The sequence below is a fragment of the Trichomycterus rosablanca genome, chromosome 16, assembly GCF_030014385.1.
Source record: "Trichomycterus rosablanca isolate fTriRos1 chromosome 16, fTriRos1.hap1, whole genome shotgun sequence".
NCBI lineage: Eukaryota > Metazoa > Chordata > Actinopteri > Siluriformes > Trichomycteridae > Trichomycterus > Trichomycterus rosablanca.
Window position 1 is genome coordinate 17,918,335 of NC_086003.1, and position 27,881 is coordinate 17,946,215.

The 27,881-nt window shown below is 40.2% G+C and overlaps 1 protein-coding gene across 1 annotated transcript; it reads right to left on the reverse strand.

The window, feature by feature from the left end:
* Positions 1-584: 584 nt before the first annotated feature.
* zgc:77151 (uncharacterized protein LOC337153 homolog) lies at positions 585-27,050 on the reverse strand. Its single transcript, XM_063012127.1, has 11 exons — positions 26,966-27,050; positions 23,791-23,807; positions 15,422-15,682; positions 10,536-10,710; positions 9,411-9,647; positions 5,893-6,005; positions 5,655-5,802; positions 4,621-4,673; positions 4,414-4,511; positions 2,942-3,098; positions 585-2,067 (listed from the first exon to the last, which is right to left on the reverse strand). The coding sequence occupies exons 1-11, from the start codon at positions 27,048-27,050 to the stop codon at positions 862-864; spliced, it is 2,550 nt and encodes an 849-aa protein (XP_062868197.1). The 3' UTR covers positions 585-861.
* Positions 27,051-27,881: the final 831 nt, after the last annotated feature.

Genomic DNA, 27,881 nt, shown 5'->3' on the forward strand with positions numbered 1-27,881 from the left:
TTACCCTGATTGCGTTATGCTTTACCTCTACCGATACTACCCTCCACTGCTGACTGAGGAGCTTCGCAACTGACACAGGCCCCCTCCAACACATGATCAGTACCGACTGTCTTTTTTCACCTGCACGAGGCGAGTTCACATGCTGACCAGCCTTGTGCACAGAGAGCTCACACTGATCAGCATTATTCCCCAACTCTACTCAGGCACCATCAGTCAGTCATAATTGCACTAGTTATGAGGAACCCTGGTTCGACTTTCCCATCCCTGAACAACAGCCAATCGTTGTTCATGTGGCCGCCCAGCCCAGCCGGATGGCAGAGCTAAGATTCGTTACGATGTATTCAAAATCCCAGCTCTGGTGTGCTAGTGTTTTACCGCTGCGCCACCTGAGCGGCCCCACACTAACATGTTGCCAAAAATACAGGCTTTGACATTTTACTAATGCTCGTTCAAAACCTACCCTGATGATTGATGAATACATAAAACCAAGTCAACGTTGGGGCAGCTCTTCAAGGCCCTTCTGACCATAAGCATAAATTAGGCTTAAAACAAACATTTTCAACTCAAAAACATTAAATCACCTATGTTGACTGGGCCAAAGAAAAATAAAATGCACCAAAAATATATAATGTCCTCTGCATAGAACACTTTGTCTTTAGTTAGCCATGGGGTAAAATACATAAGGAGTACAGTAGTAGTAGTAGTGTTTTCCACACTCAGCAGGTTAAGGCACCATCGAAGTCTGACTGTCCATTTGAACAATAAATGTGCTACGGGTACAGAAGGATAAAGTGGAATGGTGAAGTAGACAAGTGTTAGCAGTTAGACGTTTTTAAACGGGCGATGTTTCTCGCCGGCTTTTCAACAGCTTTGTGAGGGCTTGGAAAAGGAAACTTTATAATCCTCATAAGGCATACACTGGGTAAGGTGCTCACCCTTAGCACAGGATTCTGCATGCTGGTTCACCGAAGTTCTCTCAGGTTCTGTTTTCCACACACACATCTCTCTTAATTTAAGATCCACTGGGATAAAATCATTTCTCAGAGCACCACCAGGAGAAAAAACACTAAAAGGAAAGACTGAGTTGGAAGAAACGTTTGGACTCTGAGGCCGAGTCTCGCTGCAAGTTAACCCGGAGCTTGTCCTGTCCTGAAGAGCCCTGACTCGACGTGGACAGCTCAGATCGGCTGGTTCATCTTGAATTTTTGTGACCGGTGAGGAACCTCCGTTCTGGTTCAGACTCAAGCGGAGATCCACAGGTTCCATCTTAAGGCTCTTGGCTTCGGATTCTCCACACTGGGAATCATCAGAAGACCTCTTGGTTGTAGTTTTCTTGCTCAGGTTAAGCGGCATAGCTTGCTCCTGAGAAAGCGGCAGGTTGTTCCTAGTGATTTGATGGTTCTTCCCGAGATCTTGAGCTAGTGCCTCCGAGAGGCGCTTGGTAAATGTATTCATGTGCGCCGAACCTAGTCGAGTGTGCATCAGCTGGTGTAACTGAAGGCTGCAATCAATGTTCAACGGAAGGATCTTGAGAGGAGGCAGTGAGGGTCTGGCGGTCAGGCCTTCTTTTGGGGATCCGGCCCAAGATGAATGGTCCACGTTGCACCCAGAACACTGGTGTTGTAAAACCTCAGGTGTCTCAGGACTGCCGACTTTGGTCTGACTCATGATCGAGGAGTTATCAGCGCTTTCTGGACCACCGACTCCACTGAGACCCAAACGAGCCCTGAAGAAGTCCAGAGGACACATACCTTTCGTAGGGCTGAACCCTTCCAAAGAGGTTCCAATCTGGAGCTTAGATTGACCAGACGCTAGGCTAGGAGTTGAAAATTCATGCTCTTTCTTCACATCTTCCAATTTCGGCTGAAGGGCTGGATAAGCAGGAGCTGTGGTAGCTTGGGAAGGGATCAGTATTTTAATGACAGGCAATGGTTGGGAAACTTCTTGCTCGTCTGGTTTGGTATGTGATGGTGGTCTCCCGACTTTGCCCTTGGGAAGAAACTTGGCATTCCTTTTGCCAGGAGGGCGTCCTCTTTTTCGTACCACTACGCCATCCGGTGGTGCAGCCTAATAAAGAGAAACTAATATTTTATTGTTGTAGAAAGACCATAGTATATTAATTGTACCAATCCTACACATTACTTGCTAATACATTCGATCAGATCCTGTTTCTTTTTGCTTATACAGCTTTTGTCTGTACTGCACTATAGTGCCAAATGTACATGGACACTTGAACATCAAACGCTTTTAACCATCTCATTCCAAAACCAGGAGTTGGACGATCTCTTACACAGTCTTCACATTTTTGGGAACTTTGGAACTTGATTGCAGAAATTAACCCCTCAGACAATGGGTCTGTCTAAAAAAAAAAAAACCTTGTGAGTTACCTTGCTGCCTACTGCCTACCTAGGCAGCTGCCTAAATAGAGAAGATTCTAATAAGAACTCAGACACACTACTTAGACAGCCATTGCAGTGATTACGTCACTGCAGTTTCACTAAGCTAACACGGTCAGCCTCAGGCTATTCAAACCAATGGGCTGAGGCGGCACAACCTGCTAGCATGCTAGCTAACATCTCCTCCAGAGTACTGAAATGGTTAAATTGTCACTGACAAGCCTGAATAAATAGCAAATAAATTACACTTGTACACTTATACAATTACACCTTTATACTTGTATACTTTTATACAATTACACAGTGTTTGTCCCAAAGCCAACAATCAATCATAACTGTGTTAGCAAACAACACTGGCTACATTAGTCATTATATGATGTTTTTCCATACTTCTGTCATAGTTTAAGACTCCAGTTTACATCTTCTCATGATGTCTTTGTCAGTACTATGACCAGATTGTACTGATATTATTAACCACATTTCAAGCCAAGTATTATATTACGCACCAGAACAAGTAAGGGACTGTTGTAAGGTGTGAAACTTACCTGACTAGCAACCTTATTCTTTTTTGTAACAGTCTGTACTTTTCTGCCACGCCCAGGCTTTTTGATTGATTCAGCCAAAGCTGCTGTATCTGCTGCTTTGGTCTTGCTGAGCCCCTGACTGCTTCCTTTAAGGTGCTGCTCGTATGGAAGCACCAACCTATGATTAAGGTAAAAAAAACAAAAAAAAAAACTGTATGTATTTATTGATTAAACCAAGCAAATGCTCATAGTGCAAATGGTAATGCTTATTTCTGATTAGGTGCTCAAATCCGCACATTAAAATGTTAATGTGCTGTATATGTGACCCTAATCTAAACAGCTGCATTCCTAAACTTAGCTGTATCCACAGAACCGAGCTGCACCTTATCAGGAACTATAGGTGTTTTGGATTTATATCCAATATGAACTAATCACTTTTTGTTTACAATTTTATATTCTTGATTTAGTCCACCAAAAATAGTCAATCATGTTTTGTCAAGTTTTTGGACTTCTAAGTGATACTGGACCTAAAAAATCATATAAAAGTCATTTAATTCATTCTACATAGATTAATGAGTAAAAATATTATCCGACAACCCTCCAAAAATGACCAACCTTTTTCATAACAATTGTGCATGTCACAAGTTGATGGTAGTTACTCTATGTACACAAGTTGAATACTGCAGTTACAGGCTGCAGAAAGGCACGAGTAACTACAATACGATATGTATTTTATTAGGGTTTAAAAGTCATGTTTTACACACTTTGGTTACATTCATGATATGATGGTTACACAATCATGAACAATTTATTTTCTCCAATTCACCTCACTTGCATGTATTAGGACTAGGGATGCATCAATACCATTTTTTCCCAACCGAGTACAAGTACAATTACATGTATTTTTGTACTTGCCGATACCGATACCGATACCTATTGGATCAGATATCTGACATGCTAGAAAACTCGATCCGGTCGGCGAGCGCTCGGCGAGCCGGTCGGATCGAGTTGTTGGATAGTTCACACTTAGCGATCGAGAGCCGAGTTTTGATCGCCGAGCGAACGCCGAGTTGCTCCCGAGCCGGCAAATCTAGCGCCGACCAGCCGCCGAGCGAAAATCAGGGCAAAAATCGTGTAGTGTGAACCAGGCATAACGCAGCAACGTGCACTAGGCACACGGTATCGGATGTTTAGTATCGGAGCCTCGTTTGCGAGTACGAGTACAAGTTAATGAGCCCGATACCAGTATCGGTACTCATGCATCTCTTATTAGGACTGTGGGGAGGAAACCGGAGCTCCCGGAGGAAACCCACCCAGACACGGGGAGAACTTGCAAACTCCACACAGAAAAGACCTGGACCGTTCCACCTGGGAATCGAACCCAGGACCTTCTTGCTGTGAGGCGACAGTGCTACCCACTAAGCCACCGTGCCATCCAACTACAGTATTATAAGACTTTGTAGCAACCTCAAATCATCAGTAATCTACCTCACCTTTCGTAATGTCTTCTGGTACATGTTGCGGCACTGGTGCTACCAGGGCTTCCACCCAGCTCATCATAAACCACTTTCCACAACTTCTGAGATGTCACCTTTGGAATAAACAAGTATATAAAAGACCCCAGTGATTCACATTGCATCCTTGTACCCTTTACAAATCCTTATAAATGTATGAGCAATATAGATAATATTCAAACTTACCACATCATAGCCACCCAGCTTTTTGACAACTGAATACAACACGAAAAGGTCAACTGTAAAGAAATTAATAATCAAAGAGAAAAAGTTCGGGATTAAGGCATGTGTGATGGGGAAAAGAGAGACAGGAAGGCGGTACATCAGTACACTCAGTGTAAACTGTCAACAAAATAAAATGGGAAGGCCTACTACTGCAGTGTACAGGCTGAAAATTAGTACAATTATACTAATCATGACTGTATATGAATTGCTAGCATTTTATCATTTACAGGACCTAAGGGTGTTTTAAACCTTCAATTTTAGTTCCGTTAAATCAAACTAAGGTTCATTTTTACTCTAGGTGTGATTCTTTTCGGTAGGTGTAAACACCGTGATCGCACTGGGGTGCGAACCAAAACCATCAACACAAGACTTTTGAGAGGAGGTGGTCTGGGTCCGGTTCCAAACAAACACAAATGTGGTCCGACCTTGACTCGACCCTTGACCAGCATGCCATTGTACTTTCTCAATGTTAGCTCCTCTCTTCTGCTTAGTCTTCTACAGTAAGCACGCTTAGCACAAAGTCTGAAGCAGTACAGCATTGTCAAGCTGTGCCATACAAATCACTTCAGCATTCCGCTGATGTTTAGCCTGGTATAACCACAGCTATAAACAAATGGCATATCTGCCTTTGTTCTATGTTTAAACTGCATAAAACTATGCACTAGTCCAAAACACAGGACCTTTGCACGGCGCTTGAAGACCCCACCCACTTATTAGTCCTGTCTTTTCCCACCAACCAATTTTGTCTGCTGAAGGCACCGCTAATTGTGCCCGCTAGAGAACGCCCAGCCGACCGGTAGCACAGCTTAGATTCGAACCGGGGAGTTCAGAATCTCAGCACTGGTGTGCTAGCGGAACATTCTGCTGTGCCACCTGGGCACCTTATGTTTTATACTTAACAAACAGGACACACTGCACACACAGCTGTTTTTAGACAGCTAATATACATGTAAGATGAGTCGCCTGGTGTTACAAATCAGTAAAACAGTACTCACTCTTTTTAAAGCCCAGGTTTGGGACCTTGCCGATGGGAGACCCACGACGTTCCATGAAGAGATACAGCTGATCCAGGAAGAGCTGCCTCTCTGGGTGAGAAAGCCAGCTACCCTCGAACATCAGTGCCTCACTGCTTATCCCATTGTCCTGCACCCAGCCATAAATAATTTAACTATGAGCATTTCTGTGAATCAGGTTAGCTGTGCATGCATGTGTATTTGAGTTAACAAAACACACCTTTATTCGCTCTCCCCAAGAGTCACAATGATTGAGGCTTGGCGGTTCGGATCCATCACTGTCTCTGCCCCTTCGTTTTCGAGGGCGTCCCTTCAAACTAACTGAGAGGCATCCTGGGAAAAAATGTAAAAAAAAGGAATCTATTCCATTATTACGCTTACAAAATCCTTGTCGCTCGTGTGGCGCATCAATCTATTATGCTAGCCCACCACCACTCTGAAACCCGGGTACGAATCTCAGTGGTGATATCAGCCAGCCTGTCTTCTACACAGGCATGAACGGCTATGTCTGAGGGGGATGGCTGAAGACCTGGAATGGATTGGGCCCTGTTCAGGGTGTATTCAAGTCTAGCAAGCCTTGCAGCCAATGGTTCTTGGTGGGTCCAGAAAAAGCAATTCATGAAAACGAAATAATAAATAAAATCTATGTATAAAACTTCCCTGAATGGCCTTGTTGTGGCTGTAAAGACGCGAGACATAGCAGGTAAATAAGACATATTTTTTTACTTGCCAGTGTGTCTATATTAAAAAGAACTGACATTAATTTTTCAGCTGAATCAGGTAACGAACACCACATATCAGTTTTTGAGCAAATGATGTGCAAATGATATATGCAGGAAGCTAATAACCAAATCTACGCAAAAGCAGAACTGGAGAAAGACTGTGGTAACACGAGGTAAAATGAATGAATTTCTGCAATTTTGCTACAAATCTACCAAATTTATATAAAAAAAATCCTTTTACATATAATGTAAAATCATTAGATGGATACTGAAAAATTTACATTTTAAACATCTTTTCCAAAATTAGCATGCCATAAAATTTACACTAATGACGGGCATTTAAATGATCAAAGAAATCACAAAAAAGAGCTACAGATGGATTAAGCATCTTTCATGTATGTGTGTTAATATATACACCGATCAGCCATAACATTAAAACCACCTCCTTGTTTCTACACTCACTGACCATGTTATCAGCTCCACTTGCCATATACAGTGCCTTGCAAAAGTATTCAGCCCCCTTGAACTTTTCAACCTTTTGCCACATTTCAGGCTTCAAACATAACGATATGAAATTGTAATTTTTTGTGAAGAATCAACAACAAGTGGGACACAATCGTGAAGTAGAACGAAATTTATTGGATATTTTAAACGTTTTTTAGAAATAAAAAACTAAAAAGTGGGGCGTGCAATATTATTCAGCCCCTTTACTTTCAGTGCAGCAAACTCACTCCAGAAGTTCAGTGAGGATCTCTGAATGATCCAATGTTGACCTAAATGACTGATGGTGATAAATAGAATCCACCTGTGTGTAATCAAGTCTCCGTATAAATGCACCTGCTCTGTGACAGTCTCAGAGTTCTGTTTAAAGCGCAGAGAGCATCATGAAGACCAAGGAACACACCAGGCAGGTCCGAGATACTGTTGTGGAGAAGTTTAAAGCCGGATTTGGATACAAAAAGATTTCCCAAGCTTTAAACATCTCAAGGAGCACTGTGCAAGCGATCATATTGAAATGGAAGGAGTATCAGACCACTGCAAATCTACCAAGACCCGGCCGTCCCTCTAAACTTTCAGCTCAAACAAGGAGAAGACTGATCAGAGATGCAGCCAAGAGGCCCATGATCACTCTGAATGAACTGCAGAGATCTACAGCTGAGGTGGGAGACTCTGTCCATAGGACACAATCAGTCGTACACTGCACAAATCTGGCCTTTATGGAAGAGTGGCAAGAAGAAAGCCATTTCTCAAAGATATCTATAAAAAGTCACCTGGGAGACACACCAAACATGTGGAAGAAGGTGCTCTGGTCAGATGAAACCAAAATCGAACTTTTTGGCCACAATGCAAAACGTTATGTTTGGCGTAAAAGCAACACAGCTCATCACCCTGAACACACCATCCCCACTGTCAAACATGGTGGTGGCAGCATCATGGTTTGGGCCTGCTTTTCTTCAGCAGGGACAGGGAAGATGGTTAAAATTGATGGGAAGATGGATGGAGCCAAATACAGGACCATTCTGGAAGAAAACCTGTTGCAGTCTGCAAAAGACCTGAGACTGGGATGGAGATTTATCTTCCAACAAGACAATGATCCAAAACATAAAGCAAAATCTACAATGGAATGGTTCACAAATAAACGTATCCAGGTGTTAGAATGGCCAAGTCAAAGTCCAGACCTGAATCCCATCGAGAATCTGTGGAAAGAGCTGAAAACTGCTGTTCACAAACGCTCTCCATCCAACCTCACTGAGCTCGAGCTGTTTTGCAAGGAAGAATGGGCAAAACTAATAGAGACATACCCCAAGCGACTTGCAGCTGTAATCGCAGCAAAAGGTGGCGCTACAAAGTATTAACGCAAGGGGGCTGAATAATATTGCACGCCCCACTTTTCAGTTTTTTATTTCTAAAAAAAGTTTAAAATATCCAATAAATTTCGTTCCACTTCACGATTGTGTCCTGCTTGTTGTTGATTCTTCACAAAAAATTACAATTTCATATCGTTATGTTTGAAGCCTGAAATGTGGCAAAAGGTTGAAAAGTTCAAGGGGGCTGAATACTTTTGCAAGGCACTGTAGAAGCACTTTGTGGTTCTACAATTACTGACTGTAGTCCATCTGTTTCTCTGCATGCTTTGTTAGCCCCCTTTCATGCTGTTCTTCAATGTTCAGGACTCTCCCAGGACCTCCACAGAGTAGGTATTATTTGGGTGGTGGATCATTCTCAGCACTGCAGTGACACTGACATGGTGGTGGTGTGTTAGTGTGTGTTGTGCTGGTATGAGTGGATCAGACACAGCAGCACTGATGGAGTTTTTAAACACCTCACTGTCACTGCTGGACTGATAATAGTCCAGCAACCAAAAACATCTAGGTCTAGAAGATGACCAACTCAAACAGCAGCAATAGATGAGCGATCGTCTCTGACTTTACATCTACAAGGTGGACCAACTAGGCAGGAGTGTCTAATTGAGTGGACAGTGAGTGGACACGGTATTTAAAAACTCCAGCAGCGCTGCTGTCTGATCCACTCATACCAGCACAACACACACTAACACACCACCACCATGTCAGTGTCACTGCAGTGCCGAGAACGATCCAAAATCTAAATAATACCTGTTCTGTAGTGGTCCTTTGGGGGTCCTGACCATTGAAGAACAGGGTGAAAGCAGGGTAAAAAGATGGACTACTGTCAGTAATTGTAAAACTACAAAGTGCTCCTATGTGGTAAGTGGAGCTGATAAAATGGACAGTGAGTGTAGAAACAAGGAGGTGGTTTTAATGTTATGGCTGATCAGTGTACATACCAGTTAAGCACACACTACATACAAATGTGTTGTTAGGATTTTTAAACACCTAGAGGTTAATGCTAGGTGGAAAATAGAACTACAGCCTACAGCATCTTGTGATTAGACACCGTCTACTAATAATAAGCCAACAGTGGATTAACACCGTGTATTGCTATAGTCTCTAATTGTACACCCACAACGTGTAGGTAGATTACAAGCCAAACTCACCAATCTCTGATGTTAAACTGGGGTTGCTGTCTAGACTGGGGTGACTGAAGGTGTCTCTGCAGTACAGGACTCGGGTGTTGTGCAAGGCCATTCTCATCCATCCCAAAGCCATGAGATGTGGATCTTGCAAGCTGGACCAGCCAGCCCGGTGCTGGAGTCTTTTCTGTAGGGTGCGGAAGCGACAGTACTGTGGGTAACTCAGCACCTTAACCCTCTGCTGCACTTCTGAAGTGTCATCTAAAGAGGAAAAAAAACTAAGTGTGTAATAGTGGTCAGTGTGTAAACCTAAAAAAAGAAAATGTAAGCAAAATACCATAAGGGCGCATTCACATAAGAACCAGCAAAACCGCTTTTGCGCTGGCTGTACCGTTGTGTTCTATGAAGTGTGGCGGTGGTGCTTAGTTTGCTGCTGTGCTCCCCTAGGCGGTGCACACCACACACTTTTGTCACATTGGGCAACTTTGACCCAGTTTGCTGCTGACCTTTTTAAAGCTCCTCCAATGAGACGAACTGCTTGATATGACGTGGTAAAAGCGACTCAGGTTGTATGAACAAAGATTAACGTGACTTATTGTATTAAAACAACCAGCGAGGAATTTCATTAGTGGAGAAAACTTATGACCAGTAATAATTAAGAGAAGTTATGTCATCCTATGAGAAGTCGTTCTTTTAGTACATTAAAGCTTTTTTTTTAATGATAAGCATTTTAGACTCTCTCTGAAATGTTGATTCTCACAATTTCTCAGCACCCCGAGCTATAACACAAGTTTAAAGTAAAACAGGAGGAAAATACATGTGGCGCTTTCAGAGTGGATTTGACGGTTATCCCACACAAATGCAGATTTGTCTCATATTCGCACTTTGATGACGTTTTACCGCACCGCTCAAGCCAAACTGAGCAAAGTGGCAGTTGAATGAAGGGCAAAACGCTTCTCATGTGAATGCACCCTAAGAGTTGGGATTTTTTCCACACATTAAAATGGTAACTGAGCCTTTAATATTGCTAACCAAGAATAGCACAGGTCACAAACTGGGCTGTACCAGATGCTGTTCAGTCCTCCAAACACTTAAACAATAAAGACATTTTCAAACATTTGAAAAGTAAACAAGAGTTTCAAGAGTTGCACTTACCCTTAGTCTTTAGATCCTCTGTGGCTGATACACATAAAGAACTGTCAGTTATAGGAGGGTCACGGCTCTTTAAGGAGCCACCTTTCCACTTAGGCGGTTCTGGACAGGTCCATTTAACCAAGTTCTCCACTCGGACCACAACTTTCTTTGAGACACCAACAACTTCATCCTGGCACACAAACCCATAAAAATGAACCTGACTATTAAGCACTGGCTTAAATTGTTGCATTATTATATAGTGTGAATTAAACAATAAAGTTAAAGCTCTGAATACAAGTTAATACAGAATGCTGATCTCATCCCAAAATACTCAAAATGATCAAATAGAAACTCTGGACCAGCGGACTGTGGCCAAGAAGGCACAGAAATTATCATGATGTAAGTGTTCTAAAGGCTGTTGTGAAGAACTTAAAATAAAGCAAGGACTGAGCATGCAGTGCTCAGCAGCAGGAAATTAAACCCCTGTACGACCTTCCACCAACAGACATGACCAGTTGCGTCTGTTGGATGCCTAGCCAGCTCAGTGGCAATGTTAAAAAATTGGAGCTCAGTCAAGTCAATTTGTATTGTGCTTTTTACAATGGCCAAATCCAGGACCGACAGACAAAAATAAGCAAGGACCAGGACCGACAGACAAAAATGAGCAAGATGAGGGCAACAGCGGCAAGGAAAAACTCCCTCATGGTCATGGTGTACAAGCATATTAGACTGTATTACCTATGCCACCCGAGTGCTTGTCATTTAAAATAAATCCAAACCAAAAGGAGTAACTCTACCACCATGTTCTATTATTTTAAACTTGTATTTGACCCTGGTGTAGTCATGCAAGACTCAGTATTAAACCAGCCAACAAGCAGGAATTCTAGGCTGCTTTGGAACTGCTGTAATAACATGAGCTGAAAAAGACAAAAATGGTGGAAAAACTGGCACTGCTAGCTAATGTGGAAGATCTATATATCTAGATCTATATAAGGGATGCAGATTTTTCCAGGTTCCTTTAACCGATAACTGACTGTCATTAGTCGACGATTAACCAAAAATAAACAAGCTTACAGAATTCTATTACAAAATAAACTACATTTACATTTTAGGCATTTAGCAGATGCATTTATCCAAAGCGACTTACAGTACTGTGACAGTAAACAGTCTAAGTAATTGAGGGTTAAGGGCCCAACAATGGCAACCTGGCAGGGCTGGAGCTTGAAGCAGCGACCTTCTGATTACAAGTCCAGTACCGTAACCGCTAGGCTACAACCTCCCTACAACCACTTTAAACTATCAACTTTTATTTCAACAGGTCTTTATGCTGTATTAAATTATAATAAACAAATATATGGTGGGTATAATACAGCCATTCCTGACAACATTAGTGTAATTATTATAATATAATAAGATTTCTTTCTCTTCAGGGTTCATGAACATAAAATGAAAACATTCCATCCTTAAAATACATTTTCCCAGGTCTGCTTTTACGTGACCCACATGAAGGCAGAATATGTAAGATATCACATTCCAGCTCATACAGAGGCAGACAGCTGAACACATACTGAGGTGTCTGATGTCACTCTAAAAAAGCAGAAAAGAAGGTTGTTTTGCCACCCAGAGAGCAGGGCCAATTACACTCCCTCATAATGGGCCTAATTAACTCCAAACCTTTTTAACTGCTAGCAATAAATCACAAGTCAGGGAGGCAGAATGGCAACAGGTTGGCCTGTTTGTAAATACAGTGTATCACAAAAGTGAGTACACCCCTCACATTTCTGCAAATATTTCATTATATCTTTTCATGGGACAACACTATAGACATGAAACTTGGATATAACTTAGAGTAGTCAGTGTACAGCTTGTATAGCAGTGTAGATTTACTGTCTTCTGAAAATAACTCAACACACAGCCATTAATGTCTAAATGGCTGGCAACATAAGTGAGTACACCCCACAGTGAACATGTCCAAATTGTGCCCAAAGTGTCAATATTTTGTGTGACCACCATTATTATCCAGCACTGCCTTAACCCTCCTGGGCATGGAATTCACCAGAGCTGCACAGGTTGCTACTGGAATCCTCTTCCACTCCTCCATGATGACATCACGGAGCTGGTGGATGTTAGACACCTTGAACTCCTCCACCTTCCACTTGAGGATGCGCCACAGGTGCTCAATTGGGTTTAGTCCATCACCTTTAACTTCAGCTTCCTCAGCAAGGCAGTTGTCATCTTGGAGGTTGTGTTTGGGGTCGTTATCCTGTTGGAAAACTGCCATGAGGCCCAGTTTTCGAAGGGAGGGGATCATGCTCTGTTTCAGAATGTCACAGTACATGTTGGAATTCATGTTTCCCTCAATGAACTGCAGCTCCCCAGTGCCAGCAACACTCGTGCAGCCCAAGACCATGATGCTACCACCACCATGCTTGACTGTAGGCAAGATACAGTTGTCTTGGTACTTCTCACCAGGGCGCCGCCACACATGCTGGACACCATCTGAGCCAAACAAGTTTATCTTGGTCTCGTCAGACCACAGGGCATTCCAGTAATCCATGTTCGTGGACTGCTTGTCTTCAGCAAACTGTTTGCGGGCTTTCTTGTGCATCAGCTTCCTTCTGGGATGACGACCATGCAGACCGAGTTGATGCAGTGTGCGGCGTATGGTCTGAGCACTGACAGGCTGACCTCCCACGTCTTCAACCTCTGCAGCAATGCTGGCAGCACTCATGTGTCTATTTTTTAAAGCCAACCTCTGGATATGACGCCGAACACGTGGACTCAACTTCTTTGGTCGACCCTGGCGAAACCTGTTCCGAGTGGAACCTGTCCTGGAAAACCGCTGTATGACCTTGGCCACCATGCTGTAGCTCAGTTTCAGGGTGTTAGCAATCTTCTTATAGCCCAGGCCATCTTTGTGGAGAGCAACAATTCTATTTCTCACATCCTCAGAGAGTTCTTTGCCATGAGGTGCCATGTTGAATATCCAGTGGCCAGTATGAGAGAATTGTACCCAAAACACCAAATTTAACAGCCCTGCTCCCCATTTACACCTGGGACCTTGACACATGACACCAGGGAGGGACAACGACACATTTGGGCACAATTTGGACATGTTCACTGTGGGGTGTACTCACTTATGTTGCCAGCTATTTAGACATTAATGGCTGTGTGTTGAGTTATTTTCAGAAGACAGTAAATCTACACTGCTATACAAGTTTTACACTGACTACTCTAAGTTATATCCAAGTTTCATGTCTATAGTGTTGTCCCATGAAAAGATATAATGAAATATTTGCAGAAATGTGAGGGGTGTACTCACTTTTGTGATACACTGTATGTACTCACATGATGCTAAATTTTTAAATTTTTTTAGTCACCGGGTGTGAGCAACTGTAAAACTCTAATCTTGTATTAAGGGGAAAGTCTCTCTTTCGTTTATATTTGTGTCGAGGTTTGGTTTTATAATGTACATGACCCTAAAACCATAAAACAGCAAGCGGAAGCAAATGAGTCAGTATGCATTGTATAATTATGTCAAATATTTTGGTGCAAATACTGTCCATAAAACCGTATACAACAGCATGTAAAGTGTAAACATTAATATTTAAAGAACATGAATGTCATCACGGTCTTGGGTCATCATATATGTAATGAAAACAAAACCTTTAACAATTATTTGTTACTTAAGTTTACTGTGGATTTTTGAGACTATAAAGTACAATAAATTATAAATGTTGTGGCGTAGAAAGTTCTATAATCTTTTTATTTGTAATCTTATTTATTTATTAGGATTTTAACGTCATGTTTTACACACTTTGGTTACATTTATGACAGAAACGGTAGTTACTGGTTACACAAAATTTATCAGTTTACAAGTTTTATGTCAAACACAGTCATGGACAATCAGGGCCAGTGATAGCTCAGTGGTTAAGGTACTGGACTAGTAAACAGAAAGTTGCCAGTTCAAGCCCCGCCACCACCAAGTTGCCACTGTTGGGTCCCTGAGCAAGGCCCTTAACCCTTAATTAGATAAAAGCGTCTGCTAAATGATGAAAATGTTAATGTAAATGGACAATTTTGTATCTCTAATTCACCTCACTTGCACGTCTTTGGACTGTGGTAGAAAACCGGAGCTCCCAGAGGAAACCCACTCAGCCACAGGGAGAACATGCAAACTTCGCTAAAGAAGGACCCTTCTTGCTATTGAAGCGACAATGCTACCCACTGAGCCATCGTGCCGACCTTGTAATCTTATTTAACTTATAATTAGTGATTTACTACTGTCGGGGACTTTTCTCATTTTCCCCTTTTATCTCCCAATCTAGTCATTTCCAATTCCCAGCTGTGAACCTGCTGCTGCTTGCACAGCCCTGATCTAATCCAAGAAAACCAAATGAGGTTCAATTCATTTTACTTTGATTTTCCTAACTAAAACACATTACAATGGAAAAGAAATCGACAATTAACCTAATATTCACATTTTTGACCCAGCACGATTTAGGAACTTTAGGAAAATCCATAATGAATGATTCTGTTAGACTGCTCCCGTTAGGAGTTGCCACAGTGGATCACTTGCCAGCGTTATTGATCTGAAAAGTTTTTACTTTTTATTAGTTTTTTTTTGTTCTAATCCTTGTTTAATAAAGAAAAAAAACTAAATCATATTTGCTATGGCTGTACATACTTGCAAGTGTATGTAAACTTTTGACCTTGACTGGAACCCGAACCAGCTCATAGTATCTAATTATGTATTACAAAATCAAAACTTTAAGAGAATCCCAATCTCAGAACTGCTAAAAGGATTAAATATTTTACCAAATTCGAACCCTAAAGCTGTGCCAAAAAATGACATGTAATACAGCATTTGATTATACACTGAAGCCAGGTAGCTTAGTTACCTCTCCATGTTCCTCGGTCCTGCCCTTGGGAGTGTCCTCCGGCAGGTAGTAGAGTCTGCAGCTGGCCAGTGGGTAGCGCTGTCGCTGATCCTCCCACAGCAGGGTGACCTCGGCAATACAGATTGGCTCCTGAGGGCTACAGCGCACGTAGTAGAACTCTCCCAGTCTCCAGACCTTGACTGGGCCATCGGTGTTGGGCTTGTAGCACACCGACTTGTAGAATGCAAAGGAGCCTCGCAGGCAGCACGGGGGGCCTAACCACTGTCAGGGACAAAAGCATCAAGTATTCAACTACTTTCTATCGAGTGAGGCTTGCCTGCTTTAAAAAACAAACAAGCGTTTAATTTCAAATGTTTACTTTTAAATACGGATCACTTAAAATCTCACAGCAAAAAAGTATTTACAACCCCAAATCAGAAAAAGTTGAGACAGTATGGAAAATGCAAATAAAATAAAAATGCAGTGTTCCTTACATTTAGTTTGACTTTTTTTTTTTATTGCAGACAGTTTGAACCAAAGAAAGCATGTATTACCTGCTCAATGTCATTTCATTTGTTAATATACCTCCATTCCTGCATTTCAGGCCTGCAACACATTCCAAAAAAGTTGGGATGGGGGCAATTTAGGGCTAGTAATGAGGTGAAAAAACTAAATAATGATGTGATTCCAAACAGATGAGGTCAACAAGTTATTGTAATCATAGTTTGGTACAAAAGCAGCATCCAGGAAAGGCTGAGTCTCTGATGAGCAAAGATGATCAGAGGATCTCCAGTTTGTCAACAAGTGTGTGAGAAAATGATTGAAATGTTTAAAAACAATGAACCTCAAAGAAAGATTGGAAGGGATTTGCATATTACTCCCTCTACAGTACATAATATCATTAAACGATTCAAGGAATCCGAAGGAATTTCAGTGCGTAAAGACCAAAAGCGCAAGCTTAAGCTGAACGCCCGTGATCTTCGATCCCTCAGACGGCACTGCATCAAGAACCACCACTCAACAATAGCTGATTTAATCACATGGGTGAGGGATTACTTTGGGAAACCTTTGTCAAGCACTACAATACAGAGTTACATGCACAAATTCCACTTAAAACTTTACTGTGCAAAGAAGAAGACTTATGTTAACCATGTCCAGAAGTGGCGTCGACTTTCACATCTCAAGACGTGTTTGCAGTTAGAATGGGACAAAATAAAAGCTGAAACACTAAATCACTTGGTCTCCTCAGTAGGGGTGAGCGATATGGCCTTTAAATAATATCACGATATTTTGGGATATTTTTGCGATAACGATATTCACTAGCGATATATAAGAACACTTTTTTAAAAAAGTTTATTTTAAAAACACTTTTGTTTTGCAGACAGTCAGGAAATCTAAGGTACAAATGTTACTAAATGTATATTAAATTAAGCATCACTTCCAGTAGGGCTGGGCGATACGGCTAAAAAACTCAAATCTCCATATGCTTTTGAGAAGTGGTGATATACGATACGATACGATATAATGTAAACTTAAAGTACAATGGCAAGCCACTACCCGTATTTTACCTCATAATGTTTATAAGTTATCTTAAAAACACAAAACATTGTAGTTCTGATGAATAACTTATACATAAATAAATAAAGACTAATTACAGTGTATTTTGTATTATTACAGGCTGTACTGTATTCATATTGACAACATTTATATTAAACAAACCAGCAGAATCTCACAATCACATTTCTGCTCCATTTTACTTCAAATAAATGAACATCGAAAAAAATCCCGATTAATATTTGATCATGCTTTGCTATCATTGTAAAGTGAATATGTCAATTATACAGCAACTAATGAAAAGAGAGCTTGTTGAACCTAGTTCGTCCTCGGTTCTAACTCCGGTACTACTCTCTGCCCATTATTTCACTGTTACTGTTTCACTGTGACACCCGTTTGCTAACAATATCGCGATATGGCAACTATACCGGTATTATCGTGAACAATATTATATCGCCCACCCCTACTCCTCGGTGCCAAAACGTCTTTTAAGTGTGGTGAAAAGGAATGGCAACATTACAAAATGGTAAATGCTTTACTGTTCGAACGTTTTTTGGAATGTGTTGCAGGGCTGAAACACAGGAATGTACAGTGTATCACAAAAGTGAGTACACCCCTCACATTTCTGCAAATATTTCATTATATCTTTTCATGGGACAACACTATAGAAATAAAACTTGGATATAACTTAGAGTAGTCAGTGTACAACTTGTATAGCAGTGTAGATTTACTGTCTTCTAAAAATAACTCAACACACAGCCATTAATGTCTAAATGGCTGGCAACATAAGTGAGTACACCCCACAGTGAACATGTCCAAATTGTGCACAAAGTGTCAATATTTTGTGTGACCACCATTATTATCCAGCACTGCCTTAACCCTCCTGGGCATGGAATTCACCAGAGCTGCACAGGTGCTACTGGAATCCTCTTTCACTCCTCCATGATGACATCACGGAGCTGGTGGATGTTAGACACCTTGAACTCCTCCACCTTCCACTTGAGGATGCGCCACAGGTGCTCAATTGGGTTTAGTCCATCACCTTTACCTTCAGCTTCCTCAGCAAGGCAGTTGTCATCTTGGAGGTTGTGTTTGGGGTCGTTATAATGTTGGAAAACTGCCATGAGGCCCAGTTTTTGAAGGGAGGGGATCATGCTGTTTCAGAATGTCACAGTACATGTTGGAATTCATGTTTCCCTCAATGAACTGCAGCTCCCCAGTGCCAGCAACACTCATGCAGCCCAAGACCATGATGCTACCACCACCATGCTTGACTGTAGGCAAGATACAGTTGTCTTGGTACTTCTCACCAGGGCGCCGCCACACATGCTGGACACCATCTGAGCCAAACAAGTTTATCTTGGTCTCGTCAGACCACAGGGCATTCCAGTAATCCATGTTCTTGGACTGCTTGTCTTCAGCAAACTGTTTGCTGGCTTTCTTGTGCGTCAGCTTCCTTTTGGGATGACGACCATGCAGACCGAGTTGATGCAGTGTGCGGCGTATGGTCTGAGCACTGACAGGCTGACCTCCCACGTCTTCAATTTCTGCAGCAATGCTGGCAGCACTCGTGTGTCTATTTTTTAAAGCCAACCTCTGGATATGACGCCGAACACGTGGACTCAACTTCTTTGGTCGACCCTGGCGAAGCCTGTTCCGAGTGGAACCTGTCCTGGAAAACCGCTGTATGACCTTGGCCACCATGCTGTAGCTCAGTTTCAGGGTGTTAGCAATCTTCTTATAGCCCAGGCCATCTTTGTGGAGAGCAACAATTCTATTTCTCACATCCTCAGAGAGTTCTTTGCCATGAGGTGCCATGTTGAATATCCAGTGGCCAGTATGAGAGAATTGTACCCAAAACACCAAATTTAACAGCCCTGCTCCCCATTTACACCTGGGACCTTGACACATGACACCAGGGAGGGACAACGACACATTTGGGCACAATTTGGACATGTTCACTGTGGGGTGTACTCACTTATGTTGCCAGCTATTTAGACATTAATGGCTGTGTGTTGAGTTATTTTCAGAAGACAGTAAATCTACACTGCTATACAAGCTGTACACTGACTACTCTAAGTTCTATCCAAGTTTCATGTCTATAGTGTTGTACCATGAAAAGATATAATGAAATATTTGCAGAAATGTGAGGGGTGTACTCACTTTTGTGATACACTGTATGTTTATTAATAAATGAAATGAAGTTGAGCAGATAAAACATGAAATATCTCAGGTTCATCCTGTCTGCAATCAAATAAAAGTCAAAAGAAATAGAAGAAACTCTGTTTTTTTTTTTTTTATTTGCATTTTCCATGTTGTCCCAACTTTTTCTGATTTGGGTTTGTTGAATGTACTGTATATTCCATGCAAGCAGAAACATGTTTAAAATAAACTTAACCTACAGTGGGGCCAAAAAGTATTTAGTCAGCCACTGATTGTGCAAGTTCTCCTACTTAGAAAGATGAGAGAGGTCTGTAATTTTCATCATAGGTACACTTCAACTATGAGAGACAAAATGAGAAAAAAAAATCACATTGTAGGATTTTTAAAGAATTTATTTGTAAATTATGGTGGAAAATAAGTATTTGGTCAATAACAAAAGTTCAATAACAAAAGTTCAACTCAATACTTTGTAACATAACCTTTGTTGGCAATGACAGAGGTGAAACGTTTCCTGTAAGTCTTCACCAGGTTTGCACACACTGTGGCTGCTATTTTGGCCCATTCCTCCATGCAGATCTCCTCTAGAGCAGTGATGTTTTGGGGCTGTCGCTGGGCAACACGGACTCCACAAATTTTCTATGGGGTTGAGGTCTGGAGACTGGCTAGGCCACTCCAGGACCTTGAAATGCTTTTTACGGAGCCACTCCTTCGTTGCCCGAGCGGTGTGTTTGGGATCATTGTCATGCTGGAAGACCAAGCCACGTTTCATCTTCAATGCTCTCACTGATGGAAGGAGGTTTTGGCTTAAAATCTCACGATACATGGCCCCGTTCATTCTTCCCTCAACACGGATCAGTCTTCCTGTCCCCTTTGCAGAAAAACAGCCCCAAAGCATGATGTTTCCACCCCCATGCTTCACAGTAGGTACGGTGCTCTTGGGTTCTTCTTCTTCCTCCAAACACGACGAGTTGAGTTTTTACCAAAAAGTTCAATTTTGGTTTCATCTGACCACATGATATTCTCCCAATCCTCTTCTGGATCATCCATAAGCTCTCTGGCAAACTTCAGACGGGCCTGGACATGTACTGGCTTAAGCAGGGGGACACGCCTGGCACTGCAGGATTTGAGTCCCTCTCGGCGTAGTGTGTTACTGATGGTAGCCTTTGTTACTTTGGCCCCAGCTCTCTGCAGGTCATTCATCAGGTCCCTCCGTGTAGTTCTGGGATATTTTGCTCACCGTTCTCATGATCATTTTGACCCCACGGGATCGAGGGAGATTATCAATGGTCTTGTATGTCTTCCATTTTCTTACGATTGCTCCCACAGTTGATTTTTTCACACCAACCTGCTTGCCTATTGTAGATTCACTCTCTCCAGCCTGGTGCAGGTCTACAATTTTCTTCCTGGTGTCCTTCGACAGCTCTTTGGTCTTGGCCATGGTTGACTGTTTGAGGCTGTGGACAGGTGTCTTTTATACAGATAACGATGTCAAACCGGTGCCAATAATACAGGTAACGAGTGGAGGACGGAAGAACTTCTTAAAGAAGAAGTTACAGGTCTGTGAGAGCCAGAAATCTTGCTTGTTTGTTATTGACCAAATACTTATTTTCCACCATAATTTACAAATAAATTCTTTAAAAATCCTACAATGTGATTTCCTGGATTTTTTTTTCTCATTTTGTCTCTCATAGTTGAAGTGTAGCTATGATGAAAATTACAGACCTCTCTCATCTTTCTAAGTAGGAGAACTTGCACAATCAGTGGCTGACTAAATACTTTTTGGCCCCACTGTACCAGCTACAAGAAAAAAAACATGCTGTCACATTACTTCATAAAACCTCATAATATATAAACATAAACAAATTAGATGTACAGGTACTAATTACTGCTTTTAATAAGAACATATGTTGTTTTTTCTAACACAATAACAGTCTGAACGTTCTGTTTACCACATTCTTGTGAACTACTGCCTAGTCTAGTTCCAATTAAACAAATGCTGTTTAACAGGTCTGTCAGATTTAGAAGTTTCAGCCAATTGTGTGAGAATGTTTAATGACTATTAGATTATAATCACAATCCCCTCAACAAACTAGCAATAACGTAATTATGTAACAATTCTAATAAGTCTATAAATCTCATTACAAAAGTGTGTTCGTGTGAAACGCAAACACAGAGAGAGTAAGCGATGATTTGTTAATCCATTCTATGTTCCAAACATGAAGATTTAACCCTTGAAACAAACACACACACCCAAGCTTTGCATTAAAGCTCATGTATGGTTATACTGATGCTTGTAGCAAATCAGTACTGGCACTGATACTGCACATAAGTCAATACCATGTTGCTATTTCTGACCACATACTTTTGATTCTATTTTTTTGTTATATCAGCAGCATGATACAAAAATCCTCAAGCAAGCAGATGTTACAGTAATCACTCTTTTCACATTAGTAAATAGTTCCAATTTAAGTGGGTAGAGGAGAATAATGGCACTACAATAGCAGCCAGACAAATAAGGACGCTAGTGAAAAAGCTTTTAGGTTTTTCATTACAAATCATATAATTAGCACATCAATTAAAGTAAAAAGTTCAACCTTTAGTGTTCTTAGACTGCTGGGCTTTATCTAACTGAGCTGACCAACGCCCTTTTTGCCCGTATGCCGAATTTGGCTGGAAGGTCAACATCAGACAGGTTCACGGCTGTGTCAACCTACTTCTCCTTCAAAATGATTGAGGCCACTCTGGACTGGAAAGACTCAACACCTTAGGTATTGTTTTTAATCCTAGCTCAGATTTATGCTTGGCCCCAGATTTTATTTTATTATGATTTTAATGTCATGTTTTAAACACTGGTTACATTCATGACAGGACAGATAATCACTGGTTACACTGGTTCAGATTCATCAGTTCAAGTTTATTTTGTAATTTTGCAAACCCACACAGACACTGGGAGAACATGCAAACTTCTCACAGAAAGGACCCAGACCACTCCACCTGGGAAATGAACCCAGGACCTCCAAGGCGACAGTGCTACCCACCGAGCCCCTCCTAACTGCCCCAATAAACTTCAAGTATTTCAAAACATTATGGCTTGGCTGTCCTGACAATGCATTGGGCCCCTATTAGATACTAGGGCTAAGTGGGTAGCACTGTTGCCTTACAGCAAGAATGTCCTGGGTTCGATCTCCAGGCGGGACGGTCCGGGTCCTTTCTGTGTGGAGTTTGCATGTTCTCCCTGTGTCTGCGTGGGTTTACTCCGACAGTCCAAAGACATGCAAGTGAGGTGAATTGGAGATACAAAATAGTCCATGACTGTGTTCGATATAACCTTGAGAACTGACTAGGGCTGGGTATCGCCACTAATTTCCTGGATCGGTTCGATTCCGATTCACAAGGTCCCGATTCGATTCGATTCTCGATTCGATTTTCGATTCAATTTCGATTCAACACATTTAGGCATATTTGAGTTACATTAACAGGTTTTGTTTAAATATGTACAGATGTTCAGAGAACGAATGTGATAACTGTACAAAGAACACTCATTATTAAAAATATTTGTGTATTTTGTTTACATAAATAATTAATCCAAAACAGAAAACAGTAACATTAATTTTTTATTATTATTTTATATATCTGACACGCTACAACATTGTAAATGTAATGTAAACATACACCTGGCTGTTGAACAGCTTATGCCAAGTTTACACTACACGACTGATCGGCGATGGGGGTTTTTACACTACACCATCTATCACCGGGGGAATCACAGGCGAGCTTCTCTGGTCTCCAAAACTACGTTTTGTCACGAAAACACACGTGAGAAGTGATGAAAGGTTTAATGATACCACGTCCAAACATGCACATCAACAAGTAGCGAGAGATGAAAGTTTGTGCGCTGATGAAATAAATGAATCTGAGTGGATTTGGCAACACGAGCAGCATGGCTTGTTCTATAGTGAGTTGGAGGTTAATAAATATTTTGTTTTGTAGAGAACGATCAGGTCAGAAATACTGTAAAACTCGTGTGCTGATGTATTCTGATAGAAACTATATTGCGCTCCACCACCTGTTTACAACCTCTCCCCTGTGTTTCCCCTCGCTGTTTCTCACATTGATTGAGAGCCGAGTTTTGATCGCAGAGCGAACACCGAGTTCCTCCCGAATCCAGCACCGACCTGTCGCCGAGCGAAAATCAGTGCAAAAAGTTGTGTAGTGGTCATAACTTGAGCTTCTGCCATGCTAAACTGATGTGCAGGTCAGATCTCGTTGAATGAAAAAACACTGGCTGGTCACGCAAAATTAAAGGGGGTAACAGATTTCCATGTGCACCGTAAAAAGGGGCGTATTTAAAAGATCGATCTCGCGTTTATATGAATCGATATCGGATCGTTCAAATAAAGATCGATTCGAATCGAAAAATCGATTTTATAAACCCACCCCTAGAACTGATCAATCTTGTGTAACAAGTAACTACTGTTTAAGTGTACATTGATGGGTAAAAACAGCAATAATATCCATTCATATATAAAACACAACGTGTATAAAAAGAGGTCTGAATACTTAGATTAGAGCTCTGCATCTAATGTAGCTCTGCATCTAATGTATGTATGTGTATACTGTATATAGAAGAGTTTTAAAGAGCAACATTGTGAGGTTAAAACACCCCACCTCACCTCACATGATTCTGTTTCTGCAACAGCACAGCACATTACTTTAAGCAGCTTAACATTACAGAGAAAAGCAAGCATGCTTATTCCATGATTTGCTGAATACTCTACAGTCCTACTAACTGATTTTAACTGAAGAATTATGCTGGACAAAGTGCTTGTTTGCAAAATGAGAATTCCTTGATTTTGACTGGTTACCATGGACAACACATTCCTGTGTATTTACGAGCAGCCCTGATAAGTGATGGAAAATTGCCCTGTTTCTCTGTAGTATAAAAAACAATACATTACAGTTAAAGAAGAGAATTCCCCAAATATAGTGCCAACAATGTTGCAGTTATGCATAAAACAACAATTCTATACTCAATCACATACCAGACCACTAATATAAATCGTGTAAAATCCAAATATACTAATGTTTTAGTCTCTGCATTGTTCACTGAATAGGTGTAATATGAAACTGCTTTGCATATTAAAAGCATTTACCACAATCATAAGGGTGAGCCAATTTTCAAAAAGCAGAGCTTTAAGGACATAGGCGACTTTTCAAATCTCATAGGCTTTTCAACCCCCACTGCCTCTATGAGGGCCTCTATTCCCCCCTGCAGGCTCTTCTCCTATGGGATCCGAGCTTCAGAGGCCATATGTGCAGCTCCTAAGCTCTTGAAAACACCAGTGGATGGCTGATCTTACATTACAAATATTCTCTCCCCTTTATGAATTTGTAGTAGGAACACCTAGATCATATTAGCCGTGTGAGAACTGTTAGTGTGCTGTGAAGCTAATGAGGTTACTCTTTAGTCAATGTGACCTTGGTTCTTGTTGTTTTGGCTGCAGATTTTATAATAAAATATGGCCAGGTTTGATTACATCAAACAGCTACAATGTGAATGATATTAGGTAACCTCGCAAGCCATTTCACCAGGGTGGGTGGATGAAGGGTTTAAATTAAATAATGCTGTCAAATACATATAAGTTTGATTGCAGAATACACAGCCACAAATACTTCTATGTACTTAGTCATATTTTCTTCATAAACAAACAACACATTTAGACCATTTAGACATGTACCATGTTACCTTAATTCACGTGTTATTGTGTAATAATGTTACTAAATAATGAAACTAAATTGCTGTATGTAGGGGTTTTGGATCAGTGACAAACAAGTTTGAAAAGGACCTTAATATCTTAAATATATGTTATGAAGGCCTTTAACTAAAATATTATATTGGTTTGTTTCATAACCTTCCAAAATGAGGAAAACAGTTAATCAGTAATCAGAGTAAGCAAACACACATTAATAACAAATATCTAACTCTCTTTTTGACATGGAAGTTATATAAAGCAGTTCTGCTCGGGTCTATTTAAAAGTAGCAGTACTGTTTAGTTAAATTTTTAGCACAGCTGTAAACGTCTATTTATACCCCAGTATAAATGGTAAAGCAAAATCTCTATTAGTAGACACGACTTTATTGTCATTGTAGTTATACAACGAGACTTTGGTAGTTTTCAGTGAGATCAGTGGCAATAATAAAACTAAACATAGGATAAAAATATTAAAATATATTAGAAAAAAGTACAAAAAATATCAAATATAAAAACTCGGTACAGCACAAAATAAGCTAAAATTACAAGAAATATGAGAAATTGTTTATATTATACTGTCCTATTTGGAAATTACTTTTTTAACATTTGTGCAATGGCTACTTACTTTTATATTCCACTAATATCAATTTTAAGGCACTTTTATCTTAAGGTATACCAAAATAAAAGTCATTTTGTTGATTTTACAGATATTTTAAGGGGGATTTAGCTTCTTTAGATTTTGATCTTAGACAAAATGTTTTAAAAGTTTATGTAGATAGATATAGATTCATATAGAGTATATATGTAGTTTATATATATATTCTTTATATAGATTAGATGTATACAAATTAGATTTTAAGTCGTTAATTTATCTTTATATATAGATGGACGGTTGCACTAACTTACTAAATTTTAAATGTTAAAAAGACCTTTAATTCCTTCTAATGCACTGTACACATGTTTGGGTAAAATATACTCATATTGCAAAAAAAGTACGATATATGTATTTATTATTTTTAATTAAACTGATGTATTTGGAAACAATGAGACGAACCATACATCCACCATTCATCAGTCAGTTTAAAGCAACATGGCTGTTCTAATATTAGAGTAAACGCTATAAATGCCAACACCTAACATTTACAATATAAAAAACACAAAAATAACAAGGCGATTGATTTTTGTGTAATATGAAACTATAATTTGTTAACTGTTCAGATAAATATCATATATTTCAAATATATAAGTTTTATTTACATCGAGTAGTTTTGCTCAACTTCCGACTGTAATTCGTGTTTACTTAATTAGCCCTCTCTAACTTAGTGTTCAAGTTCGCGATTCAACATACACTCCCAACATTGTTTATTTTAGGCGAATATTAAGCAATGTCTTAATAATAACCCAAACAAAACTAGATGCATGAGATATCCACACGATAAAAATGATTTTTCTCTGTTAGAGTCTGTGTACAAATTTATTTTCAAGCCCTTCATAAGCACCACGTCATTTTTACTAGAGTTCCTGTTTAATTTTGTTTGTTTCAAAGCCTCCGCTGCAGCTTCAATGTGGAATATATTTAAAAAGAAAATGTCCAGAGTGTTTCAGTATTAACTCCAAAACAAAGACTGTAGCTCAACCCGAGCAAAATAAAGCATTCTGCGGGGTAATTTTGTATAAAGTGCGGAGGTGGGGGTGGGGGTGGAAAGAGCTAGGTAGTCGACACGCCACACAAAGAAATTAATCATTAACAAAAATATGAAAATTGTTGTATTTTAATTAGCTGTGTTAAAAGATAATAACTCAATGTATTTTTAATAAATTTAAGATCGAAAAAATAAACAATTTGGCCTAAGTTTTAACACAATGCTAAAACTTTCCCGTTCAAATCAGGCGAATATGACCAAGGCTTTGATAGGACCAGAATCAAATCGGCTTTAACCAAATTCAAAAACACAGCGATTTTACCAGTCAAAAAAAACAACCGAATACGAATATTAACGCTAAAAATATCCGCATTTGAATCAGTAAATTATTTCACGGCATTAACCATGCAAATAGCTAATTTAACGTAATATAAAGTTGGAGTTTCCATTACCTGTATGGCATTCTGCTCCATTGCAGTCCAACATTCCCTCACCCCCCTCCTTCTCTCTGTCTCTTTCCTTCACACTCCCCCCCATCTCTAATGATTCAAATGAATCGGTCGAATCGGCTCTATAAGGTTAACGTTTGAAGCCTAAACATATTTTAAGACTCGTAATATAGTCTGGTATCGATATTTTTTTATCAATATTAAACGTCAGTGTATATTACATTTTACTTTGTTTTATCGGACAATGTTGTATAATACTGAAAGATTTCCAAACGTATTAATTATTAAACGAACGAATGAACGAATCATTTATTAGGTGGCTCAGTGCATACATTTGGATCAACGGCGTACAAATTGTAGTTAAACAGCAACAACTGTTCTATGAATTCCTTTATTCATTAATTCGTTTTTACTAACAGGCTCATCCTGGACTCGATGCAAATCCTTTGCAGGGCAACACACACTTACCTATTCGTTTACAACTAGGGGAAATTGCAAACAACCCAGGGCAAAAATGATCCAGATATAGTAGTCCTTTCATTTTTCTAAGGCTTGAAAACAAATAAAGAGGCAAATAAATGTAACTTGGAACTGCTAAATCTACCTGCTAACATGCTTACTGCTTGCTAACATTCCTTTATTTAAAAAAAAACGTCTTTAATGAGGTCATTGTTTATGTCCACAATATAGAAGTGACTGAGCAAAATGGGATTTATTCAAGAAAAAAGAAGGAACCTACTGTCAACAAAACAAAAAATTAGTGCTTATCTACAAAAAGAATTCCCACAACTTTTTAAATATAGCGAGACTGATCTTTCAGACGAAATCTGATGTTTTGGGACAACATTTGTGTTATTATTAATAGAAAAAGCATTAAAGCATTTTAAAGACTGTATGTTGCCAATTAAACCGCTTTGAG